General features: G+C 41.1%; 3 protein-coding genes across 3 annotated transcripts; 1 reads left to right on the top strand and 2 right to left on the bottom strand.

Annotated features, from left to right (window-relative positions):
* Positions 1-1,916: 1,916 nt before the first annotated feature.
* On the bottom strand, positions 1,917-6,853 carry lrit2 (leucine-rich repeat, immunoglobulin-like and transmembrane domains 2). The gene is made up of 6 exons (XM_046402538.1): positions 6,791-6,853; positions 6,519-6,675; positions 6,035-6,100; positions 4,929-5,013; positions 3,926-4,716; positions 1,917-2,746 (listed from the first exon to the last, which is right to left on the bottom strand). The coding sequence occupies exons 1-6, from the start codon at positions 6,851-6,853 to the stop codon at positions 1,926-1,928; spliced, it is 1,983 nt and encodes a 660-aa protein (XP_046258494.1). The 3' UTR covers positions 1,917-1,925.
* On the bottom strand, positions 5,880-11,029 carry lrit1a (leucine-rich repeat, immunoglobulin-like and transmembrane domains 1a). The gene is made up of 4 exons (XM_046402145.1): positions 10,595-11,029; positions 9,648-10,108; positions 8,249-8,554; positions 5,880-7,924 (listed from the first exon to the last, which is right to left on the bottom strand). The coding sequence occupies exons 1-4, from the start codon at positions 10,714-10,716 to the stop codon at positions 6,858-6,860; spliced, it is 1,956 nt and encodes a 651-aa protein (XP_046258101.1). The 5' UTR covers positions 10,717-11,029; the 3' UTR covers positions 5,880-6,857.
* A 2,344-nt stretch (positions 11,030-13,373) lies between these two features.
* On the top strand, positions 13,374-18,084 carry rgra (retinal G protein coupled receptor a). The gene is made up of 7 exons (XM_046402947.1): positions 13,374-13,853; positions 14,209-14,365; positions 14,778-14,899; positions 15,392-15,545; positions 15,664-15,781; positions 17,110-17,223; positions 17,632-18,084. Exons 1-7 carry the CDS (start codon positions 13,775-13,777, stop codon positions 17,773-17,775), a joined length of 888 nt encoding a protein of 295 aa, XP_046258903.1. The 5' UTR covers positions 13,374-13,774; the 3' UTR covers positions 17,776-18,084.
* The last annotated feature ends 9,534 nt before the right edge of the window (positions 18,085-27,618 follow it).

Genomic DNA, 27,618 nt, shown 5'->3' on the forward strand with positions numbered 1-27,618 from the left:
ACTTTGAACATTGCAGCCCATGAGATCAACATCTGTTGTAAGTGTAGTGTTTAAATAATACACTGCTTTATGCAACATGGTATGTACAACATGATATATAAGTCCAAAACGAGAATTCATATTGTCCTGTGTAATACGCAGGATTACAACAAAAACCAGCATCAACCCAACACTCACAAATGATATAAATACATCTTAACAAGCAAGAAAGCAGATGTGTCTGTGCCCCAGAAAATGAGAGAAGCCAATCTCAACTTGTCACTTAAAACCCTGATCTTAAGTCAGTGGAAGTGAGCCCCAGTAGCATCAAAGGAGACAGCACATGGAGGTGGAAGAGGGGGGCTCATGTGATCTGATCATAAAGAGAGGCCGTGAGGGGATATTGCAGAGGATGCCAGTGTTTGGGTATTATGTCAAATGAACAATGCCATTGGCCAAGGCATATCCGTTGTGCCATCTGTCTGTGCTGGACAGTGCAGATCATGTGTGACGCATGGCTGCTGTGTGTTGTGTTCACAGAAGTGAGAGGCAAGGAACTGTGACGTACATGCACAGTGAGCATCAGGGAGGATTAAACATATGGAATTTCTCTCTCTCTTGACAGTGTCTCTTTGTTGAGCCGCCATGGACAGAGAGTAGCAAAAAGAGGGAATTCTGGGCTGAAAACAATTTGACCTGACTCATTCAAAGTGCTGCAGTCTCACCAAAGCTTTAGATAAAGTATGAACAGCAGGAATGATTAGAAGAAATAAAATCTGAGGTGTCATGTGGGCACATGATTGTTGATTTAAGACAAACTTTGGGAACCTAACCATTAACCTCACTTTGCCAGTGTCAAACGTTGACAATAAACGGTAAAAGATTTAATTAACAAAGCAATTTAATACAAATTATATTATTCGTTACTTGACAGCCATAGCCATAGCCACAGCCAGTCATAAAAGAGATGATAATTTAAGTTTTTGACACTTTGTTTGATATTTGGTCACTCCTACTGCTGCTTTTAAAGAACTATCCCAAGGACAAATGTCAGAAAACAGTCACACACACATACACGCACACACACACACACATACAAAATTCACAGTCTCATTTAAAATGAAATGCTGCAAAGATTTCATATTGTGGTTTTAGCGAAATCCACTGAAACATGAGGTGTTGTCTTATATGAGCAATAAAATAACTCAATATAGAATAGTAACATACTGTACACTAATTTGACTATGTTATTGAAGTCACGGTCTACTGACACAGTGCACAATCGCTTATTATTTCACAAAATTACCACTTGGTTTTCTTGTTCCACATCCACTATTATGTTACAGTAAAAATATGTCAACTTATTTCATAACGTTGAGACAAGAAGCCAATATGAAATTAGTCTGATCAAAAGATAAATATACACACACATACAGAAACACATCAAACAATATCAAAGTGCTATGAGAATTACATAAAAAATAAAGCAGAAGATAAAGTAACAAACTACACTGAAATACTTTTTTTTAGAAATGCACTCATCAGCAGTAATTGTGAGCACTCCTAAACTCTTAAACCAATCACAAAGGCTTCATACAAAGCAGCAGTTTAAAATGAGTGATAAGCGACATTTAATCATATCGTGACAATAAGACGAAAGAAAACAGACTGCAGCACATTCTCTACACTGGTGCAAATCCTTCAATTACATTCTTGACATAACGGTCACCATTCACATCTTTGCAACAAACTCCTCGTCCTAGAACAGAGGAAGAGATAAGATTAAAACCAAGGCAGACAATATCGTCATTCTTCTGAATACTGTACTCATTCAAGCATACAGCAGATCTATTATCATTATATTTTACAAAAAGAACTGATACAGGGGGACGCTGGTCTATTGCAAGGTCAGTTTAACGTTTTCCCTTGTTCTAACACAAAGCAATTTAATATAGTTCAGCCGTGAGTCTGCTGTGGTCAGCCCTGCCCTTATGCAGTCGGTCATCTGACCTCCTCCTCACCTTCCTGTCCTCACTGGAATCTTTGTTGACCAGGCCCTCGTCGCTGGCGGCCTGCAGGCTGTCGAAGGTTCCTTGCCTCTCTCGCTCCATCGTCGACGAGCTGTTTTCCCTCCGCCGGTTCTTCCAGGAGTTCATGATACCCTCCAGGCAGGCGAGCTTAGTGTCAGTGGTGCAAGCATACATCCCGATAGGCACAGCCAGCACCATGGCTAAAACTATCACCACTATATGAATCAGCTTCTCTCTCTGTTCCATCTCAGTAATGTCACTTCCTGTTACAAACACAATGCACTGGCCGGGACGCGGTGACTGGTTCTTAAGGGTTACACAGATTTCATATTTGGTAGCAGGCATCAGATCAGAGACGGAGTAAGAGTGAATCCCAGGGCCGATGTAGATCATTTCTTTCTTATCAGCATCTGCGCGGCCAAAGTGGATGGTGAACCAGGTTTCAGCTGGGTGGTCCAGGGCAGCGAACCACTCAATGGAGATGCCACGCACTGTCTGTTTGGCGATGCGGATGTCAATGTAGACGTTTTCATCACCAGCAGCAGGTGGAGCCGGCATGCCAGGGAGCAGCGATGACTGGGAGCCACCAGGAGAGTAGACGTCCAGGAGGATGTTGACAGAGGAGTTTCCGATGAAGTTGATGGCAGTGCAGGTGTAGACACCACGGTCAGCGGCATGGAGGGTGGGGATCACCAGGAGTGATCTGATGGTGTCTTCATCCACTCTTTCCTGAGACTCTGGCAGAATACCAGGGATATCCAGTGTTATTTTATCAGACATTCAAGCTTAGACATTAAAACTCAGTGTGGAAAAACATAGTTTTGTTAATTATCTTAAGATGTTTTTCCACATATCACAAAGTTTAAAACAATTTATTTCAACAAATACAGGTAACCAATGAATTACACCACTTAGTCCGATTAAAGAGGCTGGACAACATGAGCCCTACACACATACTAATATTACTGTGATTATATATCAAATATCAATTAATCAATCAGTATGTAATCTAAGAATTTTGCCAGACCAGCAATCCAGAGGGGACATTTACAAAACAGGCTTATTGTGCTGTTTATCAGTTATAAGCCATTCATAAGTGATTACTAAAATATTTACGTTACACATCCTTGTGAATGACTGATCAATATTTAAAATTACAAATGACTAGCCTTTGCTGCTGGCTAATTAAGCAGCGAGAATAACTTTACTAATTAACACTTCTTACTGTTGAGCTGATGGCTTATCGGCTTATTAGAGACTCGTTACTTTATATATATTAATGATTTTATTTATGACATGATTATTAATGACTCACAACTGAGATATTTCACAACCTGGCAACCAAAAAGCCACTCTTATTAATGGATTATAACTGAAGCATTGATAGATCACTGATAACCAGTATGAAACCATAATGTAGGCCTTTTGGGGTGTCTTTTTATAGTAGAAAATGTGGATTTTTTTTCTTATTCATTATTTTGATGATTACTTTTAATTCTCTGGTTTCTACCCAATGTAATGAGATAGATGACTGTTAGCACCAGCGGGAGAAGCAGCATGATTGCTGTTTGTTTATGATGGATACTTGCAGTCGTGATCTGCAGTAAGCACTTCGCTCTAAAGGTTAAGTCTTACACGGATGTTTACTTAACTACACAGTAGCGCAACACGGCTGACATTAGGTAGGCTACAGTGCAATCTCCGACACTCTTAATCAGCTCTGATGGCGTTGTGCAGATTGAAAGAATCAGTGGTGATTATATGACGGTGGGCCGATATCCAGATTTAACCTTCTTCATCTTGAGGAGGGTTCATGTGGGTCTGCGATTAAAATGTGTGTTTAAGTATCTAATTTACCACAAGTTATTACTCCAGCTGGGTGTGTGGACGATGTGCTGCAGACATCACACTCTTACCATGAAATCCTCTGATTATCTTCAGACCATATGTCCACCACACCGCGGGGTCTGGCCTGGCCTTGGCGAGGCAGCGCAGAGTGAGGTTGGCGCCCAGGGGCAGGCTGATGTTGGGGGACGGGGTAGTGACGACGGGCTTCATGCACGCCTGCAGCTCTATCTCGTGGAAGAACTTGCCCGCTTTAAAGTCCGGCCCTGAGCAGGTCAAGTAGGAGTTCATCAGTATAATCGGGGGGCTTAGGGACCTGATGAATTCCACGAAGCCCTTCAGGCGGCAGTCGCAGAGCCAGGCGTTGTCGTGGAGCGCCAGGACAACGTTGGGCCCGAAAGCGGTCGCCTCCCGCTCCTCCATGTTCTGCAGTTTCTGGTAAAGTGGCCAGTTTTGGAAGACCTCCTTCGATATGACTGTAAGCCGATTGAAGGATAAGTCTAAGTAAGTCAGACCTGGCAAAAATTTTAACGCATGCTCCGGCAGGACGTCGAGCTGGTTGTGCTTCAGATCCAGGATCTTGAGGGCCGGCGTGTCCTCGAACGCTGTCCATGGTACTGAACGCAGTTTGTTCCCCTGCAGACGGAGCTCAGTTAAGTTCCCTAAACCCTCCAGGCCCCTTGAGTTTATCACTGTGATATCATTAAAGTTCAGCCACAAGTTCTCCAAGGCGGGCGTTTGTGAGAAAGCTCCTCTCGGTATTTCAGTGAAGTGAGATTTTTCTATGCGTATTTTGGTCATATCATCTGGTAGGTTCTTTGGTATGGCGCCAAACGCGCTGTCCTCCATGCATACGAGCGATCTGTGATTAAAGAGAGGAGTTTAAATGAACATTTGGTGACTGTAAATTGGAGTCACACGTCAGTCGAGGGTTTAAAGCCAGAAAAGCCTTTTCTTTTGTTTTATTTTAACTTTTATATATAAATTATGCGTTTTTCCTACCATATGTTTTTAATTTACCCACAATCACCCACTGACACAGTTACCAAGGTTAAGACTGAAATCAGGTCTTACCTCCCATGACGGTCTTCTACACAGCTGCACCCGAGCAAACATTGAGAATAAGTTTCGTACGCCTGAATGTTGAACGAAACTATAACTAGAAGGTAACAAATTATGTCCATAGTCCGCGAAAATTCCTAAAGTTGAGGGCTACATTCGTGCTCAAAACATGCCGAGTGCGGCAGACAAGAGAAGCCTATTAAGCTTAATCCCTGACGTACCGCGCACTCAACAAGTGCAGGCGTCAAATTCTTGGGAAAGACACGCACGCTTGACATTTAACAAAGTCAGAAGGTGTGAGCCGCTAAATGTTTATTTCCCAACCACTTTCTGAGAAGTCAACCTTTATGAATTTAATGTAATTAATAATGTAACCTGTGCGTTATCGATCACTTGTAAGCCAATAATAAGAACGAAATTCTTAGTAAATCTTTGGGTTGCCAGTTTGAGAAAAATCCCTCTTACTGTTATTTGCTTTTTCTATTTGGTTAGAAAAAGCGCACTTATAAAAGTTGGCAATGCGTCAGCAAACATTCATAATTATTTTTTTGTCAAAATTCATTTTTTATCCAGAAAAAAGTGGCCCATTAGAGAGTTTTATTGATGAATTGAAAATAAAAAGAGAAATATCCAGCTCGACAATATAAACTTGTCAGAGGAACTTTCTCAGTCTGGCAACCCAAAAGTTTTTTTCCTCAGTGCATATAAATGGAGCTTGATTTATAAAGCATTACTAAATAATTTACTGATATTAATAAAGCCATTACAAGTTACAAACTCATTAAAATTGGTGACTTATCACAAAGTGGTACCTTCGACCACCTGCAAGTCAAGAGCTGACTAACCCACACGCATAATGGAGAGTGGAGATATAATAACACACAGTAAGGCAAACCAGATATGTATATATAAAAGTTTATTTAACTATATTCAAATAATATCATTGGAATGAATAGATCTACATTTAATGGGGTAATGATGCCTCTAGGTGGCACAAAACAGGTACATTGAGCTATTTCAGTATGTGTCTCATTGCTGGGAATAGAAATCATTTAACATTCCATTTTGCATAATTTCCAGCATATTTACAAAGTGTCATAGTTCAGTCCTTTCTGTACTTCTCTCCAGCTCCAGCTTTTCTCCATTCGCCAGCGTGTCGGGCCATGCCTGTGTGTATATCTTCTCTGAGAACATATGACAGATATATACAGAGGCACAGACTTAACTGTATATGTAAGTGTACATCATCTAGTAAGTATATACAAATCATACACATACATATAGGATATAAACAGTATCAACCACTGAGTTCCCTTTAAGTCAGATCAGGTTGCAGAGGTTTCTTCGCTGGGCCATGCTAATGAGATGAAAGATAAATTATGATGACTGTTAGGCTCTTTCAGTTTTTGACATATTTTTCTCTTACAGGCTTAGTGATAAAAAAACATTCTTTTAGACATAAAAGCATGAATATATTTGAATGTTTTCTTACTATTAATGTATGGATACACGTAACAGTCCAGTGAGTTTCACACTATCTTCAAAAAACATGATATATTCTACATATGCATGGAAAATAAAGGTAATTAAAATGGTAAATACTCTCTAAACTGATATTTCCATTATAGTGCAGCGTGCAAAAGTCCTCTGATAGAAGTTGGCTCTCTGTGGCGGTGGAGTTGGCGGCATGATCCAGCGAGGAGGGACAGGTGGGGGGGAATCCCATGGCGTGGGCGTCCGAGAGCGCGTGGGAGGGGGACTGACGTCAGGATGTTGTTGAGAGTGAGAGTACGGGTAGTGATGGGGATATGGATGTGGGTGGTCATGGGGATGTGTGTGGTGACGGGGATGTGAATAGCTATTGGGGTTCAGACTGGGACGCGGATATGGATAAGTGTGAGGGAGGTGACGTGGAGCAGGAGCCGGAGCTGGAGCATGATGTCAGCAGAAGTACTCATTAGGCTGTCCCTCTATCTTAGCTGTGGCCTCAGAGTCCAGGCTGGAGCGGGCTGACAGCAGCCTGTTGGACTCCTCTGGGTTCAGTCTGTTCAAATATTCCCCCTCGAGCCCTTTGGCCTTTGTGCCCGGTGATAGAGTTTCAAAGGTCACATATGAATCTTGAATGTCCTTGGATTTTTTTCCCCAGTACTTCTGAATGCGTCTCTTCAGCGCCCCACAGCACACGATGACAGTGAGCGGTACCGCGATGATACAGGCCACTGTGATCACAATCACATTGATCAGCTTCTGGGTGCCTGTGGCACTGGCCGCCTCGTCGGTGGAAAATATGACACACTGCTCCTTCTTGGGGATCAGCCCCCTCACACACACACAGGCAATGTACTTGGTCCTGGGAACCAGCCCTTCGATGGTTATGCGGTTCTGCCCTGCTCCGACATTGATCTTCCTCATGTCCCTCTCTCCAAACACAGCATACAGCACGCTAAATGCTGTTGTGTTCTTGGCCTTAGGGGCTCTCCAGTTCAGAGAAATTGTATTGTCTGTGTCCCCCACCACCTTTACTGAGCGAACCACCCTGTCTGGGTCCTGCTGCAGTGATGAGGTGTTGGCTGCCAGGTTGCTTAGATTAGTCTTCTCTAGATCCAGTAACGCATCTGGATTGGAGGAGGTGGCAGGCCCTGGAGTGGCTCTGTCAGCCAGGCTATAACTGGCTAGTCCAGGATCAGAACCAAGACCAAGGGAAAGACCTGGGTCCAGGGCAGGCATGGATGAAGGACTGGAGGTTGGAGCCACATACCTGGCCACCAGTTTCTCCTGGTAAGCAGCTTTACCCATCTGGTTGGGCTTCTTGACTTTAGCCTTCTTGTCATTGCTGGTTTGGTTCCCCTCCGGTTTTGGTGAGTTAGAGACAACGAGAGAAATGACAGCTTCAGCGTTTCCCGCATAGTTATTGGCCTTGCAGATGTATTTCCCCGAATCACGATAGGACACAGCCGGGACACTGAGGATAGACCAGGTGATACCCTCCTTTGAGGTTTCCTGCTGGACTGTTATGGCAGAGAGAGGGGAATATGGTCATTACACAATAAAGGACAACATATGAGAAAGACAATTAAACTGCAATGTGGCATTTGAGAAATGCTTCCTTTCATAAATCACCAAGCAGGTGATTATACAATATTGCGCTGATCATCATCAGTGTTGCATAACTCACTGTTGTGGGCACAGCTGTCAGTCAGACTTACAATCTTACTATCTCCACTAGTAGCTTTCTGTTTAATTAACAGCAGCACTAGCAGTGCAGTCAAAAGCATCTTACCCCAAGCACAACCCAGAGAAAGAATATTCAATTCAAAGATCTGATGACTCACCTGTTCCATTAAGGACTCGTCCATCCGCCCTGCGCCACGTCAGGTCTGGGATGGGGACTCCAATGGTCCCACAGCGGAGAAGCACATTGTTCCCAACAGCACTCCGGACTCGTGCCACAGCTGTGTGGATTCGTGGGAGCTGACAGCGCCGCAACTCTGCATCACTGAACAACACCCCCGATACACTCTCCGGAGCTGAACACCGAAGCCTTGTGTCAATGAATGCCACAGAAAGAGTTGGAAACTTCTGGAACTGGACCAGGTCATACAGCCGACAGTCACACACCCAGGGGTTGTCATGGAGACCTGAGGATGAGGGTACAAGTGAGGCTACATGAAAAAGACGAGCGTCCAGCTATGGGCAAAGTGATAGACCAGCCTGCAGATGGCCGGTGTGGATGTTAGGATGTTAATCCTGTAAGAGGATTAACATTTAATTCATAAACTACATCATGACCATGACTACGGCAATGATGGAGGTCGTGGTGGTGATGATGGTGATGATGATGATGGTGGTGGTTTTCAGTTTTGCTCTCATTTCATCCTCCTGTCCTTGACCAAGGCATCGGCCTTTAGAGCTGAACCTGGACCATCTGTCTTTTGCTCCGAGCATGAGGATGAGATAAACTAGTTGAAAATGAACTTTGTATTTTGATTGTATTGTAAACATGCAGCAACCTACACTGTGCAGTGAGATGGCTTCTTGCACACTTCCACATGAATTTAGACACACATAAACGCTTAAAGAATCTATTCCAAAATTAAAATTTTGCCATTTGAAAAGGTCATGTATTCTCAATGAAGAACTTTCGTTAAAATTGTTAACACTGTGTTTCAACCCTCGTGTTTAGCATTTATAAGCACTGCATAAACATTTCAGGACTGGTTTAGAACACACTGTAACGTAGTACTACAACTGTTTTTTCCTATATTGTCATTAATCACTTACAGGTGCTCACATGAGGAGCTATGGATGTTGACAAACACATTAATACACACTTATATCCGGTTACGACTACATAACAGTATATTAGAAATCATGTATTAAATGTTTATAAAGCGCCTAAATGCTCAGTAAAAGGCGTTGGTTGCATTTAAGTATTACCTGATTTTTTTAAAAATGCTAAATATGCTCCAAAAGCATATAACTTGTCTAAATACCAATGTGAAAATTTTCTTCACCTACCTCCAACCGTTCTTAACTACACGCATCAAATGTTGTTTTGCTCAACAACTATTTTATCCATCTGTTATTCAAGAACTTTGCTTTGCGCAAAATTCATTAACGCACCTTCCTTTACGCGCACTTTGGATATGCCAAATTGAGGGAGACATAAACCGCAGTCTTAAGATTTTGGGGGAAAGAATACTGGACGTCAGGATGCGCACTGTCCCTTACCAAGTATCATTTTGGAGCTCTCTGGGCCTTGCGCAGGTTTTGCCGCCAGCCAGGTGGACAGCACTTCTGCCGGCAGGGTCAGCAGGCTGTTGCTGGACAGATCCAGGTAGGTGAGGTTTTTAATGTAAGTGGTTGCCTCCGCTGGCAGCGAGGTGAGCTGGTTGTTGTGCAAGTCGAGAAGTCTGAGGCTGGGCATATCCATGAGGGATTCCCAGGGAAAGGCGGTGAGGGCATTCCCGTCCAAACGAAGCTCTTCAAGGTTGAATAGTCCCCGGAAACTGTCCGAGTTCAAGGCGGACAGCGTGTTGAAGGACATCCACAGGAATTCCAGACTGGAGAGGTAGTTGAAGGCTTCGCTTGGTATCTGCTGGATGGCTGTCTTCTCAATCCGCAGTTTGGACGTGTCAACAGGGAACCCGACAGGCACAAGAGATATCTCGGGATCATTGCAAATCACACTCCTAAAAGGTAGATTGATGAATCTGAGTTCACTTCCAATTCACACTTCACAGACTACGCAATTAAGGATATTTTACAAGTAACAACATAAAAGAAAAAGGAAAGAATTAATTATACATATGATGAAATTCGCATTAAAGTCTGATGTTTTGAGACAGCATACAAAAATGTCATGAAGTTCACAAGAGGCAAAAATTCTGTAGCTAAAACTTCAGGAAATAATTCATTCATCCATCCAAACTCACATAAAACGCATAGATGGGGGGGTTGAAAGTGCCTTTCAAAGATAATCCTGCATTAAATAAAATTGGACTGGCTTGCACTCCCTGAATTATCTTTTGCACACGTGTTCACCTCTATGCAAACATCTGTCCTCATATCAGGACAAGACCTGTCCGTCTCAAAGGATGCGTCTGTGCACACAAACCAGAACACATTGAAGTGTATTTTTTGATATAAAATCATTTTCACTTGGATATCCTCCTTACCTGGCCTTTGATCCATCACTCAGGTTGTGGTAAAAACAGCTGCATTGTGACGGGCAAGAGCTCACCGTGGAGACGAGTTCACCTGTGGCCACGTAGAGCCCCAGGAGCAGGACGAGGAACATTTTGGCCCACTTTTACGCATACGCAACGTGCCTACATGCGCCCAGTTTGCGCCCACTAAAGTCAAACAGACTTGCCTTTTTCTCTCATTTACAGGAATATCATCCGCATGGCTTTGTCCCACCGCTTCGCTGTCCCATAGTGATCCGACTGCTATGAGTCCCGAGATAAAAAGGATAGACAAGGATTAGTGAAAGGACTGGCGTTCTTTTCATTTGGATGCGTATTGCATCCCGGAATCCGATAGGCTGCGCAGAGACGTCCCTATTTATTATCGCAGAAAAACACTTCCGAAATGGTCATAATCCACTGTGATGTTTGTTTTTTTTATTTTGTTTATTTATTTATTTTTCCCCTCAAATGTGGCTTGTTCATTTGAGCTTTGCCGTGAATGTTAATCTGTAAGTGGACAGCACTATGTTTTACCACAAGGTGGCCCCTATATCATAGCTTCTGATGTTAACTGTACACAAAACAACCACAGTTACAAAGCAAAAAGAGACTGAAAAATAATTTGGGAAAAGAAAATACTGGTGGGGCCTGAACCTCCGAAGAAACAAATCATTTGGCTACCTCAATCAACAGGAAACAAAGTAGTGTTTTCTCTGTCAACAAAAAAGTATGGAATGCATGTTCAATCAGTCAAAATCAAAGAGACTCACAGTGGCCTTTGGATTTCACCTCAGTAATCTATTTGGACAGAGTCCCACACTATGAGGGTGGAATACCTCCAACTGTAAAGCTTTTGTTTTGTAATGAAGGTAAATACCACATGTATTATTTGGCACCTGCTCATGTTTCACCGCACTGAAAGTTCAGTGTTACACTTAGCTGGCTGACTCAAGAGATGGTGAAACACGGACCTTTAATGTGTTTGACCAACTTGGCAGCAAGAACCAACTTTAATTCTTAGTAACATTTAACTGTAGAACAAAGTCAAAGAGTTTAGTGTACAACAAAGAAAATAACTAAAGATCATAAATGTCATAGAATAATACTGTAACAACAGTGTAATATAGACAAAGAAGTTTACTGCATTTAGAAATCGTGAATATTCTGTCATACTCTCCGTCCCATATGTGTGTGTGTGCCACATGCTGATATATGAAAGTCTTCCATCCTAAGTAATTGCCCTTTATTTTAGTTTTACTGCATTCTTTAACCTTCTGTAAGAAAACCCCTTGGAGTCACAGGTTTTTCAGCATGTATGGCTTTAGATCTGTGCAGGTCTGTGCTGAGGCTCTAAACGTGTTGAGCAATCATGTTTCCGCGTGTTGAAAACCTTAAACATTCCATATTGCACTGCAAGTAGTTAATCTCATTTACTGAAGCCAATAAAGCCGTCCTTTTACATTGTATAAACCAAAAAACTGGACTTCAGTGGAGGTGCAATGTCATTCTTAGTGTGCAAAAAGTACTGCTGTGTCATATGGTTTCATTGCTGGAGATGTCAAATTAAACTTTAGAGTTGGCTTCAGTGCACAACCGCTTTCAGTATTAAGTCCTCACAAAACATCCAAGCATTATTATTATTATTATTATTATCATTATTATTGTTATTAAGACAGCATTTCTTTACAGTTTTGGGATATTTTTTTTTCCTTTATTTATTTATTTATTTTGGGGGGGTGTCTTTCTCCAACATCATAAAACAGATGAAAGGTCACAGAATTAGACATCTGTTTTTAGTAGGACCTATGGTGCCATAACATTAAATGTATTGGATCTTGACTTTTGCTATACAATTTAACACATTTTCACCTATATTTCCCAAGATTCCTGATCTTATAATCCTGAGACTGAAATAGACTTCGGCCACACAATGTCAGGCTTGTGTCCCCTCGAGCCCTGTGGCATGAAAAGCTGCAAATGATGTCGCAATCTAACATGATGAATCCATCTTAGGCTGGGAGTGATGGCTGGATTTCATACACTTTTACACATTTGAACTTGAATTGGAATACAGACTTTTATTGTACACCACATTTCCCCACCTCATCACACAGGAGGCTCCAGACTGAATCAAGCTTTTGTTGACACATGTTGTGTCTGGTCCTCCAAAGGGGCAATGTTGTTTTGTCGTCTATCATTTCAGGCAGATGTTACAGTTGGTTTAATCTCATGAGGTCAGTGTGTTTATCAAAAGTTTTATTCCCTGCAAAAAATAAATAAATAAATAAATAAAATAATACGTAAAAAAAATAAATAAATAAATAAATGCTGAGGTATCCAGTCTCACATCCAAAGCAGAGTCCTGCCATAAGGGACTAAGGATTAATAAAGATAAAGCTCAGCAATGGATATATGGATCCTCTGCAGTGCGACAAGAATCACTTTGTTATTAATATGTGAATGGAAAGGGATGTTAGCACATTTTAGCTTAATAATGAATAAACTATGCATGAGCTGCAAGGCATAGTACACTGAGAATTTGCATGCAGATAAGAGCATACTCCACATGCCTTTCACATGTGTTCACATGTATATTTTTAAACGCTGTGGCCTCTGGGTGTAACATGAATCAAATATACACATAAAAACACGAAGGCTAAGAATAATGTGATGGTTGTCAATTAATAAAGGGAATCTTTTCTTTTTTGGTTGGAGGGTTTTGTTTTCTTCCTGATTATGAGCGCGGCTCTGATTGGCACTGGACTGAAGCTCTGCAGACACCTGTTGGGTGTCCTTAAAGCGACGCAGAGCTGTGGGCTGCGTCCAGCGTGTTGTCTCGTCGTTTGACATTAGCCGCGGCTGCATCCTCACCGAGACCACAGACACAAAGGCTTGTTGTGTAACTAATTGAGGGCTTTACTGTTGCGGTGGTCAAATACGCATTAAGGGTTGCGTTTTGTGTGGTTATGTTCATTAAGACATTCCTGCACGGATTGGGGCGACAGAGAGCGCGGGGGATTTACATAATAAAGTGCATGCTTTTCACGTGAAATGCCCCTTTAAAAGCGGACTCCCTGCGCTTACACTGAGGCACATCGTAAAGGATCGGATAGAGAGGAGTGAAAAGTCTGTGACAGCTGCACTTTGTTCAATCAAATCGCCTTCAGGATGGTCTCGTCTTACCCTTTACCGGAGGGCTTCTCCGAGTTCGATGTGTTCTCCCTGGGATCCTGTCTGCTGGTGGAAGGTGAGTGTTTTGGTTTTGTTTTGGAAATGAGCCAAATACGTTGAAGCTACAAGGGCTGTGTAACATTAACCTCTGACAGGACCTGACGCCACCTCGGTTCACTGGCAGACTTATAACATGTTGTATGAGGACGGATCCGCGGCTTTCTCTTTAAACTCAAACAAATGTGACCTTCGCTTGTTGTCTGCAAGCAAAGAAATGACTGCGATGTTTGAAAAGAGCGTGTTTAGTTGGCTCTCTTTATCTTGCAATGTGCGGCATGTGGTGCAACAAGCACTGCTGTGCGCGCTCACTGCCATTCACCGCCGCATACACCGTCCTGATTCAAGATTTTTATTTCTGCTCCTCCATAAAGGTCTGCTGGGCTTCTTTTTAAACGCGGTGACAATCATCGCTTTCCTCAAAGTGAGAGAGCTGAGGACCCCCAGCAATTTCCTGGTGTTCAGTTTAGCGATGGCTGATATGGGCATTTCCATGAACGCCACCATCGCCGCTTTCTCCAGCTTCTTGAGGTGAGTGATGTAACCACCCCTCTTTCGTAATAAACCGATGTCTGATCACGTGTGGCCAAATGAAACGTAATGAGCAAATAAGGTCAAATAATATTGGCTACCTCTCCTGGAGGTGAATAATCGACACGGGGCTGCATAATCAATACAGAGAGGATCAATCAGAGATGTAGAGTGAAAGGAAAGGAAAGCGGTCAATATGCTGCCTAAGCCTGTGCCATTATGTGCAGAGGATTTTCATGCTGTAATCAGCAGATGAGAGACGCCCTTCATGGGTCCCAGGATTATATATGGATTATATATTGTGATTGTTTATTTTTTTAAATTGTATAGTCTAAGATCAGCGTGTTGTCCATGATCATAAACTTCATTAATTTAAATTTAATTTTCAATTAATTTACACATCTGTCTCCAGGTACTGGCCTTATGGCTCTGAAGGATGCCAGACCCACGGTTTCCAGGGCTTTGTGACAGCTCTCGCCAGCATCCACTTTGTAGCGGCCATCGCCTGGGACAGATACCACCAGTACTGCACCAGTAAGTTCACACCTGCTAATGCACGGCTGCAGCCAAATGCATTCTCCTTTCCCTCTCACCCACCTACACATGACAATGACAGGTTATTGTTCCTGGTCTGCAGCTGATCTTAAGACCTTTTGCTATTCAGAGGAGGTCAGCTGATCCACAAGTGGCCCATTGTCTTGTAATTTTACACAGACCCTTGTGACTTTTATCCTGTTAAAATTAACAGAGTTGTTATAAGCAGATAAACAAATGGTGCAAAGGCATCAGTGCTAGTAGTAACCCTTGTTTTTTTATGGTATTTCAACACAGATATAAAATCAGTCCTACTCCTATTCATCGTTAATAGCACGATACCAAGGGAAGAGGAAGGGACTCCTTTGATTTAATATGTTAAAACACTTCAGCAGGAAGGTGACAAGTGTGAGAAAAACATGTAGTCATATTATTGGAGGTGTTAAGAAAAAAAGCTATCAACGAATATCGAATGACCTTTTTCCCCGTCAGGGACAAAGCTACAGTGGAGCAGTGCCATCACTCTGGCTGTGTTTGTCTGGCTCTTCACTGCCTTCTGGTCTGCCATGCCCCTCATTGGCTGGGGAGAGTACGACTATGAGCCCCTCAGGACCTGCTGCACTCTGGATTACAGCAAGGGAGACAGGTACAGTATACGAGCAGGTGCCCTCCACCGTGCTATCGAGATAAAGTCACATGTCTTTGCATTCTCTGTCACTGAAGATAGTTCATACTGAGCCCTTGGTGCATTTTTCTCTCCACAGAAACTATGTGTCCTACTTGATCCCAATGAGCATCTTCAACATGGCCATCCAGGTGTTTGTTGTCATGTCCTCTTACCAGTCCATTGCACAGAAATTCAAGAAGACTGGGAACCCCAGGGTAAGTAAAAAGATGCTAAACTCCAACAACGTTGGACCAGAGGTATAGAGTTATGTAAATGTACACGCTTCAAGGTGGCGTTTTATGTTCATATATCAACAGTGAGACTGATTGGCTCCATTTTGACGCAACTGCTATAGACCCAAACTCTGAAATTCAAGACACTGGCAGAAAATGTGATCCCCATAAAGACTCTGCTATGAAGTCATCCATTGGAAGAAATCATAGGGCTTCCCCTTATATTGACATCCATTTCATACCATAATGTAGGAACGACTTCCACATGTGGTCCTTTCTCAGTGTAACAAAACAGACTGTGAATGAGGAGCATGCAGGCTGTGACATATATAGGTCATTGCTAGAGGGGGGGAGGGCTGGGCACTTCAGCTGGTAATGTGGATAGTAGCTGGTGCACAGTGAAAAGAACAATGAATCTGTGAGTAGCAAGTTCGGTAGTGGAGTTCCTCAGGGGATGAATCAGGTTGCCTCATTTTATGTTGCATAAGCCCATTGCTCAGTCATCTGCGCTGGCTCTAAACACTTTACAAGGCTGCAGACTGGAGACACCAAGTTCCCACCAGAACAATGAAATTATGTAATGTGCGTAATGTGATGTATAGGTAGAAACTGCTCAGTGTGTCAAGCACACAGACATGTGTTCCATAAAAACCTGAACGGATACGATTCTCCAGAGGGAAGTGGTGGGAAGTTGTGTCTGATGTTGCTAATATATTATATTTATATATATATATAAGAGGCATTCTAAGATATATTATATCTTAGATTAATTGTCTTTTTCAAGTCAGCAGAAAGGCTTGATCAAACCTTCAGAGCTTTAGCTTGGATTTCAGTGAAGAACACAGAGTTTCCAAAGATATGAAAAATGTTGTGCTGAGTTTGACAGAAATGTGAATAAAATGATGGACTGGACTTGTAGAATAGTTCCATTTCACGGAGAGTGCCGCCAATCCACATGTTAAGGTGCTAAATTTGGCTCTGTATGCTTATCCTCTGACTCAGAATAATGTCTGATTTGACCCCTGGATTACAGCCACCTCCCCCTTTACACACTCTATGTTTTCAAGCCGGGCATGAATGATCTTAAGACAGATACTGTTTTTCTCCCTTGGACTTCATCCCAGGCATATGACTTGCCCTTGAATAAAGAAAAAAGAAACTCATGACACAAGGCGCCTTCACTCTTTACGGTTGATTGGTGACCAATCAATCTGTGTTTTCTTCATTTTTCATTCCTTTCCATATCCATCCCTCCTGATCTGCCTGCCTCGCTCTCTCTATCCTATCTCTCTATCTATTCCCCTCTGTAGTTCAATGCCAACACTCCTCTTAAGGCTATGCTGCTCTGCTGGGGCCCCTACGGCATTCTGGCTTTCTATGCTGCCATCGAGAACGCCAACCTGGTCTCCCCTAAGCTCAGGATGGTAAGGACAGCCAGTACATAAACTGCACACAAAAAAAACCCTCCACTCTTGTAAGCTGCTCACAGTCACATGTTGGACATACCGGTACTTACATGTATGTTAAAATATCTTAAATGTCAAAGTTCCTGTGTGTTGAACAGGTTGTGGCAGTAAAAGAAAAGACACTGTGGCAAACAGAAATACATGTCTCGTCACAAGTGAAACACAGATTGCACAAATCTTCATAGGGATTGTCTCGTTTTCCTCAGTCATGACAAGTATTTGAATTTTGATATGATTGTATTATAAATCCACACACCATGGCTTCAATTAATGAACTGAAAAAGGGTGACAAGTGTGCTTTAGTGCATTTTCACGAGACTCTGTGATGCACCAACAACACTGTTGTGCTTGCACTTGTCTCTGCAGATGGCTCCTATCCTGGCTAAGACCTCTCCCACCATCAATGTCTTCCTGTATGCGCTGGGAAATGAGAACTACAGAGGAGGCATCTGGCAGTTCCTCACTGGGGAAAAGATTGATGCTCCTCAAATTGAGAACAAGTCAAAATAAATTAAGCATACAATAATGACACACAATTACTGTCCTGGTGGTTTCTCACAGGTACTTACATGTCTCTGTCTGTGGGTGTATGTGTGCATGTGTCGTGTCTTGAACAGTGGTAGCCATTGTCCCGTGTAAACATTTGTCCTGGATTTGTTCGCCTTTGTTTCTGCAGTTGTATTGTAAATGGATTGGAAAAATGTTGCTGCTACAGAAAATTTTCAAACAATTTCTCTTGGGAGGGACTACTGCCATGTAGTACATTCTACAAAACACTGGACTTGGCTACTTCTGTAATAAACACATGACTTGTCCGGCTTTCTTCGTAAATGTGATTCATTAATGTAATTTCTCTCCTTAAGTAGGGGTTGAGTTTATTTTAAGAAATGCTTTCTATAAGCAGATGTCATCCACAATGTTTCAACACTCTATTTGTTTCAAGGTTGACTTAAGTAAATAATCCTGCAAAAAAAAAGTAATTTATTAAACTTCAAACCAAATTATGTGCACACTTTAACAAATATTGGCATTTAAATTTTTTAGTCATTGCAGCTGTTTACCTTAAACCATGTAACGTCACTTTTCTTTTAGCTGAAGCATGCTATAAATAATTTTTCCACTGACCAACACCTCTGTCGCCAAAAGGCAGCCATCTGAGGTCTGTCAGTCATCCATTAGTAAGTCATGGGGGCAAAAGTTCCCCCTGTCAGCCGAGCATATTTTTGCTTTGAAAATTTCCTGTCGCTGTCATCTTGTCAAAGAGGGAAGAAGACCCTTAAATATTTCAACTAAAACAAAAGGTTCTAACAGAGGATTCATTTACCAGACTGCTGCAGTCCTCACTGGACAGTCAGGAAGGTGTCCTTCCCTTGTTAAATATGGAAGTGTGTGCCTGCCACTGACATCTCGACATGCTCAGTAAGGTTGTGACTGATCTCCGTATCCAGAGTAAAACTGCTGTAATCCTCTAAACAAGAGGACCATTCTTCGATACACAGCCCCCACCACAAGTTGGAGATTAGTCTGCGGCTGTAGATTAAGTGGACGTGCTTCTCGTCTCCAGATTTGTATATTAAATAAAGACATAAGTTTGTGTGAAAGTTAAATAGCATCCAAATGAGAGATGTCAAAATTAGTTATTGGTACATATTTAGCAACATTTAAATGATGATGAGCTATAGCTGCTCCTTGAAATCCATTTGTTATTTACAGTCTATATTATTTACCTACACACACATCACATATGATTTTTGTTTCCCCAAAAACATAACCTTAGAAACAGGGCATTACAGACATGTCTTTGTAATGTATTGTCTAACCACAGCATTAGACAATACACAATGACTTACTGGTTATCATATAATCAACAGTCTTAGAGTAGGTTTCAAAAACCAAGCCAACTCTTCCACTGAATATGAGATATTTTATAAAACAGGAAAATAAGGAAGGTCATCAACATGTAACACCTGTTTAGTCTCGGGGTCACAGTGGAGTTTGTTCTGAATTTTAAATTTTAGAATACTGTTAGAAGAGCCATTGTTCTAAAGGTTGACATTTTTTAAAACTTGTGGGATACTTTAGACAGCACAAACAGGCCTGTTCACACCCTAACCATCCCATGTAAATGACTAAATAGGCTGAAGTGTGAAGTTCTTTGAAATCCTCAAAGATTAGTTAGTGGTGAACATCTGGACACCAGATGTTCACAGCCCAGATGACTGTTATCCCATACTGTTCAAAGTAGTTAGGCATAGATTTTGTAGTCATTCCCTATAGAATCCTGTAAACTTAATTTCAAATGTCATTTGTTTGTTTTCAGTGGTCTATATTTTACAAAAAACAATCGTCCACAAAGAGAATAATCTAAAATGTTACCTTGCAAAGATCCAGTAATTGTTGGATAGCTAATGAAGTATTAAAACTGTCTCGTTTTGTCTTTAAAATTATTATCAAAAAAGCAGCAGGATCCATTTACAAAATGTTACTCACTGTTACTAAGTTCACTTATTAAAACCTACTCTTCTTACCTTGCTTGCTTTCAAATTATTAATACAAAACCTAATCAGAAAATAAATTGTGATGTATTATTAAAGCTTAAGACGAGCAGAATTAATAACCCCACTTTTAATTAGCAACAACATTAAACTGTTGTGTTCTGAGTGCATGATGTATCTTTTGATCTTTACGCTTATGTACACGAGTAAATACAGTTGCGTAAATGTTCAAATGCATTACATTTATGTGTAACAGAGTATTTGCTGTCTTGCTACTTTTACTTGAGTAAAAGATGGGAGTTTTTCTACCGCTGGATGTGTGTCTGTGCTACGAAAATGAAGTAAACTTTCAGGCATCATGACAAAGATAATACCCAGAGGTTACGACACACAGTAGAAGCCCCTTAGTTGGTGTTTATAAGCAGATTAATTGACAACAGCCTGTCAGTCAAGCGGGTTGTTGCATAATTATGCCGTAATTACAAATGTGCAGCATGCAAATGCAGTCCCTGTTGTCATGAGCCAAATTCTTATTTATTCCAACTAATTCAGTCATCCACAGGAAAACAGTATGGATTAGACTTTCAGATGCTGTGAAATATGTTTTATTTTTTTTATTTTATTTTATTTTTTTGACATGCCCTAAGCAGATTGTTTTCAATGTAATCAATATACATTTTCAAGTAGAAGCCCAGACAGTGATGGACATATGGAGCCGTCATCTAATGGGAAGAGCTACTTTGATGCCACTAAACTGCTGCAGGCCGACATGATCAACCGCCAATCAAGGAGATTCTTAGACTTTCGAAGAACGCAATTAATAATTGGAAGAATAAACTTGAAACATGAAAGTAAAATAGAAGTGAGCCCTCCCATCTTTATTATATATATATTATATATATAATTATATTATTATATATTATACTATATATTTATTTGGACTTTTTTCTCTAGATCAAAGTAGATGCACTTAAGTACTTTTATCACAGGAGCACAAATGTTAATGGCTTTTGGCAAGACTGCACCATCAACGATGACTATAAAACCTGTAAAAACTGTAGAATGATTTGCCAAAGAGTGATGTTTGAGCACTTTCATTACCTGCCGCATTAGCAGAGGGCATTGCTTTGGTGTTATAAAAATACACTTGTCTCTTCTAGAGTCTGATAATAACTGGTCCTCATAGATGATGTCCACAGATTAATTATTAAACCACACTGGCGAGAGATTTACGTCAGATAGCTGCTGGATCATGTTATAGTTTGAATCCAAATGTCTGGCAGGAGACCACAGTTTGCTTTTTTTTTCCCCCATCGGCTTTCCCTCTCTTACAATCAAACATATTCAGGTACTTAGAGTACACTGAGGATTATGTCTGGTCAGCCAGAGAAGTTTTCATATGGGCCTTTTGAGAGGATTACTCGGCAACATGACCACGAGGGCAGCAGAAAGAGAGAATCAAAGAGAGTGAGGAGGACCGCTGCAGAAAAGAAAGAAGCAGTTATATGAGTCAACATTCCTCTGAACATGCTCCCTGCACTATCAAACTTGCAGTGAGTAAATTCAACCTTAAATTAGGAGAATCAGCTGACTCTGGAAGTTAATAACATGCAGTTAACTTGTGATGTTCTTTTGTACTACCTTATTGTTGAATGGCTGTTACAAGTTAAAGTTGAACAAAGTGAAGGTAAGATCAAAGGATGTAACGCCGTAACACAAAAAAGATCTGTAGAGACCTCACTGGACAGGCAGTAACAGTGGATAAGAAACGCAGATGGCAAACCCGGATTGTATCTTCTTATAATGTTAAAGATTAAGGAATTTTGACTAAACAAACAAGCAGGATTTTAGATATGAAAAGGCGAAAATGGTAACAAATGACATGCTTTCACCCTGTTTGTCTCACACACACAAACGCACACAGTTCTTTGATGAACATGTATGCCAACCCAAAATTTCATTCGGGAGCTAGAAAGTCATCCTTAGCGACGGGATGCCAGCAGCTTTTTGAGGCTGTGCTTGTACATGGATATGTTACACAGCTGTAATGTTAGCTGTTCATGTTAGCTCAGCATGCTAAATGCTAACATTTGTAAATTATCACAAAATAAAAAGGACACCCGAGGCTGACTTGTCATGATGATTAAAAATCCCATTACAGACCATCTTACATTATTACATGAGTACTCAGTACAGTTTAGGTTGGACCACACCCATCGCAGAACCGGGCCTTCATTTTGATCTCATCTATGCACCAATACTTTTTTAGGACTGCCTCTTGAATGGCGGTGACATAAATGTGTGCAAGTTGAAGACAAAAAGTGAAGAGGCTTTCTATACAAAGCACTCCACGATATTTCTATGCTCACTCATTCACACCAGCACTTCAGGGTTCACTATCTTGCCGCAGACATGCAGACCAGAGGATCCACGGATCGAACCGCTAAACCACTGATTAGTAGACAATCTGCTCTACCTCCCACCCCAACACAACTATATGCTGCATTTTAAAAGATGAAACTCAAGCAAGCAAAGATGTACAAAAGTGTAAAAATTGCTGAAGCCTTCCCCAGTTTCCCCAGCCAGCCTTAGTCCAAGGACATCCTGCAGAATCTACAGAATCCCTTTGCTGCTCAGAGAGGGGTGGAACAAATAGTCTGACCACCAACCTGGAGGGCATCATTTTGCTAGATCAATGCCACTTGCTCTGAATCACCGTCTTAAGTAAAATCTGACAGCAGACACTTTGAGACTGACCTCAGGCTGCAAAAACAAGGTGAACCGTAAGTCTGCTACCTCAGATCAACATACTCAAATAGTGATGTTGATTGTCAGATGTGAAGCTGGTTATATAACTCCGACTCCATAAAACTGCACATATACATGCACACACACACAAACACAAACACATGTGCACGCTTTTGAGCAGCCACAAGACAATCAATGGTAATGCTGAACACAGCTGCTCTTCCAGTCAACCTACTGAACTCGAGAAATCACACCATTTGTACACAGTGGGATTTACATGAAACAAATGAACATGTAACAACACTGTATGCACATATAAGCTTAAGATAACAATCAAATGCACACCTAACACATTACATATTAGAAACAAAAACATATTCATTTTGAAGAAACTGTATTTTTACTGGATTAGTGTTTCAGTGTAATCTGGATTAAAGTGAAGCTGTGCGTCACTGCTCTTTAGAAATCGCCATTTTAATTCATTAAATCGCTCACTTTGACTGACCTAGTATGGACAATATTGTGAACATTTCACACTATTCACACTCTGACCTACACTAACACACACACACACACACAAATACGCACAGAACATCTTGTGCTAAACAGTGAATGTCACTGAGATGATCACCACCACGGCTGTTACAAACGTGACATCAAGGATGTTCTCATGGCATCACAATCAGTCTGCTGGTGGTGCTTTTCAGTCTGTCTGAACATTAGTGGAGTGTCGTCACTATTTCCCTTTCATTAGGTGTTTTCCAGCCTAAAACACATATGACACTTAACCAATTATCTCCTGAGGACATGGATGATGAGGCGCAAGCGTGTGCAGTTTTCCTCTTTTGTCATTTATGAAAGTCCTCAGTCAGCACTGGAAGCCGCTGCACTATGTTTTGATTAAATGAATGGATTTCACTCATGGCGACGATGTTGCTATTAACCCATTCATCTACATGGATTATACTATCAGTTTTTTCAAATGCAGTGTAAATGCAGCACTGACTAAATAATGTTTACATAATTCTGCATTGCTTTCCATTCGCATCTGGAGGAAGTTGAGTTGTTGATTTTCCATACAGGACACTTATGAAAAAAAAAAATCCATACATGAATTTTATTTACCCACGCTAATAAATGTTTTCTCTTTAACTTAATGTAAAAATACAGCTTTTACTTATTTTAAGCTATTTAAGCTTAATTTTTTTTAGATTTCTAGCCACCTCAAGAACTTAAAACAAAAATTTAGTTTCTAGAAAAACATGATGAGGATATTAGCAGGATTCCCAGCATGCATTGTCTAAGAGGTAAAACTCTCAAAGTTAACTCGGATATTTAAGGCAGCAGTTGAACTTACACTTTTATCTTAAAACAGCCTAAATTACCTGACAAGTTTACAGCGTCCTCTGCACCCCACACGTTAGTATCATATACATGGATCGCCAGGGTTGAAAAATGACTGTATATAGCGTGGAGCTATTGCGGGGGCGGCACGACAAGCCATGAATGAATGAGGCATGCATGAGCACTGCTAACATAACATGGACATGTTTGTGAGAAGGCACCCAGCTAAACGTACAGCGGAGGAGGAGTCTTCACCAAGGCAAAGACAAGAATACATGACAGGGCATATGCTCACCCCCAGCTTTCCCAATACAACGGTGGGCAACAAGGAGAGAACACTATGTGAAAATACAAGCTTCTGACAGTTTGAAACACCACCCATAGCATAAAGACAAGCCAGCTGATTTACTCAGAAACAACAGAGCTGCTACATCTGTACCTTCAAATGCTCAACTCACTTTGCATAAAGTCGTCTGCAGAGTTGCTGAGTGTGAAAAGCTGTACACTGTAGCTGAGGAATCAGTTCTTCACTCTGCTTCTCTCTGGTTTCAACTATTTTCAACTGATGAAGCAACAGCCTGCAGGGTAAAAGGCAATTTCTTTGAATGAGTGATGAATGGATTACAAATAAATTCCATTCTGGAGCCATGTAGATAAAACTTTTGGGAACCACTGCTTTAGGAATTCAGCACATCTACCACCACTAAAATCCTCACCTGGAATGCAACCTCCGTGAACTCTGATGGTCTGATAATGGAGGAATTTGCCATTAAATGCCTTTACAGAGTGCCAAAGCACCAACATATCTGTGTGCTGCTCTTTGTCTCTCTACTGTAGGAGGCAATCTCTTGTTTTTTTTTTTTGTTTGTTTTTTTTTTAATCTTTCAGGCCCAACAAGGTTATTTTTGTGCATTTGGTCACAGTGACTCTGGATTTTGTGTGGCTGTTATAAATTAATACTTTGGCAACTGCACAAGAGTACGTGTTGATCTTGAATCTCCTGAGCCACTTTCAAAGCAGATCAGAGCAAAATCACTGGGAAAACAGTAAAAAAAAAAAAAAAAAAGAAAGAAAGAAAGTTGATCCCCTAACACAGCCAATCCAGGACGAGGCTGACTCTGCCCTCAACCACAGTCAGCAGGACAGTGAACTAAAAACAGATTGTTTTCCCCGATAAAAAGAGGTGACTGGCAAAACAAGTAAACACAGTCTGATATGTGTATACACTGACAGTTTGTGTGTTTATCTGTGACTGGTCCTGCGTCGCTGTCTGCCTGCGTGTGTGTGTGTGTGTGCATATGTGTGTGTGTGTGCATATGTGTGTGCGTGTGTGTATGTGTGTGAGGGGGATCAAGCACAGCAGTCTCTTGGGTGAACCAGAAGCTAACGCAGAGCTCCAGCCTTCATGACTCTGCTTAAGCTTTCCAGTTACAGTATGTTCACTGGGGGAAATAAATGTGATTATCAAAGCTGTTCTCTCGCTAATGTGACGTAACATTTCATCTAAAAATAAAACGGAAAAATTCTGAGCCCCTTTTTGGTCAGATTTCTAACATACACTGCCTGGATTTAACCCGTCTACGTCAAAAACAAAGCTCCAGGGGGAAAGGACGGGCAGGACTTCTCTGATTTGTTTCAAAGACACTGGATCTGGATTTTTAGTGGTTTAAAGCTAAAGTCACTGCATTCAGCTCAGGATCACAGTAACATTCATCCAGCCTGACAGTTGAACACATCATGCACTTGCAAGAACTCTTAAATGGAGGCTTCATTACTCATTCTCCAGTTGCTAACTTTTACTTGTGTTTTCTTTGTCGTGCATTATCATTTTGAGAGGACCAAGGACAAAGATGCTGAAGCAAATTGAACAGGAAATCTGCACTATTTCATGGCCAGGCTATACAGGTCAAACATGACACCCGCTTCCTCCCTGCACTTCAGCCGACATGAAAATATCTCTCCCGAGGAGAAATGCTTTGGATTGACAGGACCTTGATGACAGCTTTGTGATATCTTGACATCTTGATGAAAAACATGGTGGTCTTATTGAACACAATGGCAGTGCTGAGATCACCTGTCGCACACCTGATTCCGCTCTCTCTGTTTTACTCCACAGGAGACACAACGTTGTTAGCACACCTTTGTAAGAAGGACATAAATTATGAGTTCAATTTGTTTTAGTCTGCTTTTATTATGTAACTTCGTTGGAATGTTTCACTGTGTTTTTTGATGGTTTTATTTATGATTTTATTTTGTGGTAATTTGTCTTCTGCTTCTTGTTAATCAGCTGGTTAATTAGAATGGCAGAACTGACATTGTTTCTATTAATGAATGAATTGAACATTGTAGCTGGATGTCTGTTCTCTGCGTTAGACCTTTCTTTGTTAGAGTAACCAGGCCTGGGCTTCTATCCTTTACTTGCCCCTTGTGGCTATTTGAGCATTTGCACCAAATGTCCCCAGATTATTACAAGGAATGAAAAGGAAAATGCATATTTGTGTCACAAAAATGTTCATTTTAACTTTTCCCTTGTAAAATTCTCTTTATAGTTCAAAAATCCTTTAAAGAAAAACAATCTGGACAAAAGAAATGTTCGTTACATATGGTCAGAAGTACACAAAAGGCAGCCAAACAAGGTTAGGAAGCACTGAAGTCTTGTATGGAAGTGGCTTGCTGTTAAACACTGCTCGTGCTGTCAGCATTTCATTAAAACGTGAAGCTCCACAGAGAAAAGACACTTTGACTGTGCGCAACCTTTTTTCTAATTTGATAACCAGTGTTTTTCTGGTGTCTAAAAATTGGTGAATGGTGGTGTATAAAAATTTGAAAATCAGAATAATGGCCCTTTAACAGCCCAATCAGCCAACATGTGTGAGGACAGGAGGACATCTACTGGATGAACAGGAAGACATCACAACCAAAGAGAAAGCCAACAAGGAAATTCTTTAGACTGTAAAGTAAAATAACTCTCTCCACCTTAATCACATTTTTAAAAAAAACAGTCTTCATTAACTCGTGTTTTTGAGCAACAAATTGGCAGATTTTATCCCATATCCAGACAGAATCTGATATTCATAGGGAATCTGTTGCAGCCCACTTGACCAATTCAATCTTCCTCCACTAGATGTCAGTATTGTTTTGTCTAACTTTTTAGCTCGAATCATCAAGCAAAACCTGACAAGTCATTTCGTGTCGAGTTTATTCAGATTTCGCCTGTAAAGAATGTGAGCAGAAATCTTTCCCCAGGCAGTGAGATAAGTTAAACAGTTTCCAAAGTTCCTATTTTAAAAATGTGAAAAAAAGTGAGATGACTCCAATACTGGAGGATATCCAAGATAATTCTCTAAATGCGGTGATTTGCATTTCACATCAAATTATTTTTTTAGCTCATAAGTAGATTGGTTTCACATCGATGCTGTAGCTTTTCAGCACCGGTAGATGGCAGCGGCCAACTTTCTTTAAACCCCCACATCACCCGTTTCATGTCTGTTGAAAACAGAGCAAAGATCCGACGATCTCTTGAAGTTTTCCTAAAGCATAACATCCGTACTAAATCTCCAGATTTCACTGCGGTTACATAAATTTGGACATTTACCAGCTTCTTTCAAAATATAGATAGATGGATAGTGTGTGTGTGTGTGTGTGTGTGTGTGTGTGTGTGTGTGTGTGTTATGAGCCTTGCTGAAGCAGGTTCTCGCTTGAACCTAAACTCACCTCGGCACCAACAGCTTGCTTTTAGAACCAAAATGCAGTGAGAAGTTCTGTT

Source organism: Scatophagus argus, chromosome 10 (genome assembly GCF_020382885.2).
Source record: "Scatophagus argus isolate fScaArg1 chromosome 10, fScaArg1.pri, whole genome shotgun sequence".
In the NCBI taxonomy this organism is placed as follows: Eukaryota; Metazoa; Chordata; class Actinopteri; family Scatophagidae; genus Scatophagus; species Scatophagus argus.

Excerpts from the sequence above, each read along its gene's own strand:
- lrit1a (XM_046402145.1), bottom strand. The coding sequence starts at position 10,716 with ATGTTCCTCGTCCTGCTCCTGGGGCTCTACGTGGCCACAGGTGAACTC. Across the intron at positions 10,109-10,594 it reads AGTGATGGATCAAAGGCCAG|GAGTGTGATTTGCAATGATC; the intron begins GTAAGGAGGATA and ends TCTACCTTTTAG. Across the intron at positions 7,925-8,248 it reads ACGAGTCCTTAATGGAACAG|TCCAGCAGGAAACCTCAAAG; the intron begins GTGAGTCATCAG and ends CTGCCATAACAG.
- rgra (XM_046402947.1), top strand. The coding sequence starts at position 13,775 with ATGGTCTCGTCTTACCCTTTACCGGAGGGCTTCTCCGAGTTCGATGTG. Across the intron at positions 13,854-14,208 it reads ATCCTGTCTGCTGGTGGAAG|GTCTGCTGGGCTTCTTTTTA; the intron begins GTGAGTGTTTTG and ends TCCTCCATAAAG. Across the intron at positions 15,782-17,109 it reads AGAAGACTGGGAACCCCAGG|TTCAATGCCAACACTCCTCT; the intron begins GTAAGTAAAAAG and ends TCCCCTCTGTAG.
- lrit2 (XM_046402538.1), bottom strand. The coding sequence starts at position 6,853 with ATGCTCCAGCTCCGGCTCCTGCTCCACGTCACCTCCCTCACACTTATC. Across the intron at positions 6,676-6,790 it reads TTATCCATATCCGCGTCCCA|TCCCCCTCCCACGCGCTCTC; the intron begins GTCTGAACCCCA and ends TCCTGACGTCAG. Across the intron at positions 5,014-6,034 it reads AAAGCTGGAGCTGGAGAGAA|TTATAGTTTCGTTCAACATT; the intron begins GTACAGAAAGGA and ends GTTACCTTCTAG.